This window comes from Octopus bimaculoides, chromosome 9, assembly GCF_001194135.2.
Source record: "Octopus bimaculoides isolate UCB-OBI-ISO-001 chromosome 9, ASM119413v2, whole genome shotgun sequence".
NCBI classification, from domain to species: Eukaryota; Metazoa; Mollusca; class Cephalopoda; order Octopoda; family Octopodidae; genus Octopus; species Octopus bimaculoides.
Window position 1 is genome coordinate 35,728,971 of NC_068989.1, and position 2,499 is coordinate 35,731,469.

Genomic DNA, 2,499 nt, shown 5'->3' on the forward strand with positions numbered 1-2,499 from the left:
TATATATATATATATATATATATATATATATCCTTTAAGTTTGTTTACGGGAAATGTTTTGAATATGCATATAAAAGCTCCTATTCTATTATACTGGCAATAGCCTAATGATGCCAACTGGCGATACCAGTTTTTTGGGGTCGCACTGAGCTGTGCCGATATAATGTAAGATAAATATAGTAATAATAATAATAATAATAATCCATGGATGGAATTCATAAATATTTTAATGTATCACTACACATGCTTCCACAAATCACATATTTCTAAGATCTTAAGAAACATGTGATTTGTGGAAATGCATATAGTGATTAAATATCAAAATATTTATAAATTCCATCTAAGGATTATTATTATTACTATTATTACCATTTATATTGTTTTGTTTTAGCATTCAGAAAAGTAAAGTTGGTTGAAAAAGAAAACCACAATAAGATGATTGTTCAATGAAATCATTAGACAGTTCTTCTTTGATGGGGATGAAGAATATACCATAACAAGAAGGAACCGAAGAAACTCATTGCTTTTTTTTTTTCCTTACCTGAGTAAGCATATTCTGGAGAATGGACATTTACTACTACTGGGAATCCTGGGTATTTTGGTTGGTAGTAATGAACAACTATATGATTTTTGTCTGGTGTGCGAACAACTCCAGTGACATCAATGGTTGGCTACAATAAAATGAAACATTTTTTTAAACATTATCATTACAGTAAATCCTATATTATTATGTCTTGGTTATGCAGAGGCAGAAGCAAATCATCACCGTTGTTGTTGTCATCATCATTATCGTCATCCTTGTCATCATAACTATCAACATCATTGTCAATGTTGCTGTCATCTTCATCATCCTATTCATCATTGTCAACTTCGTCTTCATCTGTCGTCATCACTCTCATCATTGTTCCCATCATTATTGTCATCATCACCATCAATTTTACATCAGTTCAGTGTTTCTCCACATATTTCAACTTAGGCACCATAGAATGAGTGAGGACCAACATTCATAGATCTAACATTACCTTTACCCCCTCTCCAATATTACTTTGGTGACCTCATCCATTGTCCAGTAAAATTGTTTGTGTCATACAAAATGCCTTGTTGTATTTGTACTGACTATATTCTGAGCTCAAATGTTATCAAGGTCAACTCTGTCATTCATCCCTCTAAAGTTGATAAAATAAAGAACCAGTCAAGTACTGGGAATGGATTTAATTAATTAATCCCAGCCCTTGTCAAACTGTCCAATCCATGCCAGCATGGAATTCGAACAGTAATGACGATGCTGGTGATTTCAGTTAACAAGAGAATCTTTATGCAACCTGCCAAATATCCTTTGAATCACATACTGCTGTCTTAAAAACAAAATAAAGAAGCATACATTGAATAATGTAGTCCTGGATACATGATGTCAGAAAAAAGGATGGTCAAGTCCAATGAGTTTGTACCGTGCTGTGGCAGCAGCAGCAACAACAACAACAGCAACTACAACAACAACAAAAAATATTTATACGCAAGAATATTCACCATTTTTTCATCAAGTTTAACAAGTCCAGCAGAAGTATCTTTGATACCATCTGGGAGTTCATTGGTTCTATGGTGACTGTTTACTCCACTCTCTGCTTCAATCTTGATAGAACCGGAAACTGTTTGGTGTTTCACAGTTCTACAGCTACAATAAACAAAATATTAACAAATGAAATGATTGTAAAGAATTTGTAGTGAGGCTTTGTCATATTTAAACCATTTTGCTTGGATTCTCAGTTATGATCCATGGCTTGCTCATATAGCTATAAAGGGTGATGAGCAAACCTTTGAGAAAACACACCCGCATGCACACACATTTAATTATAAACATGATTCTGTATATATAAATTCAAAATATTATAATAAAGATGAGTGTGTGTACTGGTGTTCAACAAGGTGTATGACTTGTTACTGTGTGTGGATATGTGTGTGTGAGCAAACTGAGAGAGAAAACTTACGCTTTGTTCACACGAACACATTTAAGTCTGGGTTGTAGAAAACGTGTAGTCCATGCCTGTGCTGGAATTAGAGCTACTGATTCCTGTGAATAAATAATTAAATTTTGATTATTAATAATGATGATAATAATAATAATAATAATAATAATAATAATAATAATAATAATAATAATAATTGATTCTGGTTTTATTGGCCACAAGGGCTAATATAAATTAAAAACATGTAAGGACAAAGACAGGACGAAGGTTACAAAGAGTTTTGTCTGAAAAGAAAAACGTTCGTGTAAACAGTGGGAAAACAGAGAAAAATATAACAAATAAAACTCCCAATAGGGGGAGGCGCTTCTGAGGCCCAAACAATAATACCAGTGATATCAGTGATGATAATAATAATAATGAAAAGAGTGGGTGGAGTCTCCCCGAGTCTCCCCATGTCCTGATTAATGATACATCTAGTGATGGTGTCACAATAAAAACACTGGTAATTGCGCAACCTGATAATCGCTACCTCATA

General features: G+C 33.4%; 1 protein-coding gene across 1 annotated transcript in view; it reads right to left on the bottom strand.

Annotated features, from left to right (window-relative positions):
• LOC106878847 (laminin subunit alpha) overlaps positions 1-2,499 on the bottom strand; it is a 249,900-nt gene that overhangs the window by 140,562 nt on the left and 106,839 nt on the right. Inside the window, exons 24-26 of the mRNA XM_052970907.1 lie at positions 1,986-2,068; positions 1,528-1,672; positions 542-671 (exon numbers count right to left, since the gene is read on the bottom strand). Coding sequence (XP_052826867.1) covers positions 542-671; positions 1,528-1,672; positions 1,986-2,068 — 358 coding nt within the window. The remainder of the gene's footprint in view (positions 1-541; positions 672-1,527; positions 1,673-1,985; positions 2,069-2,499) is intronic.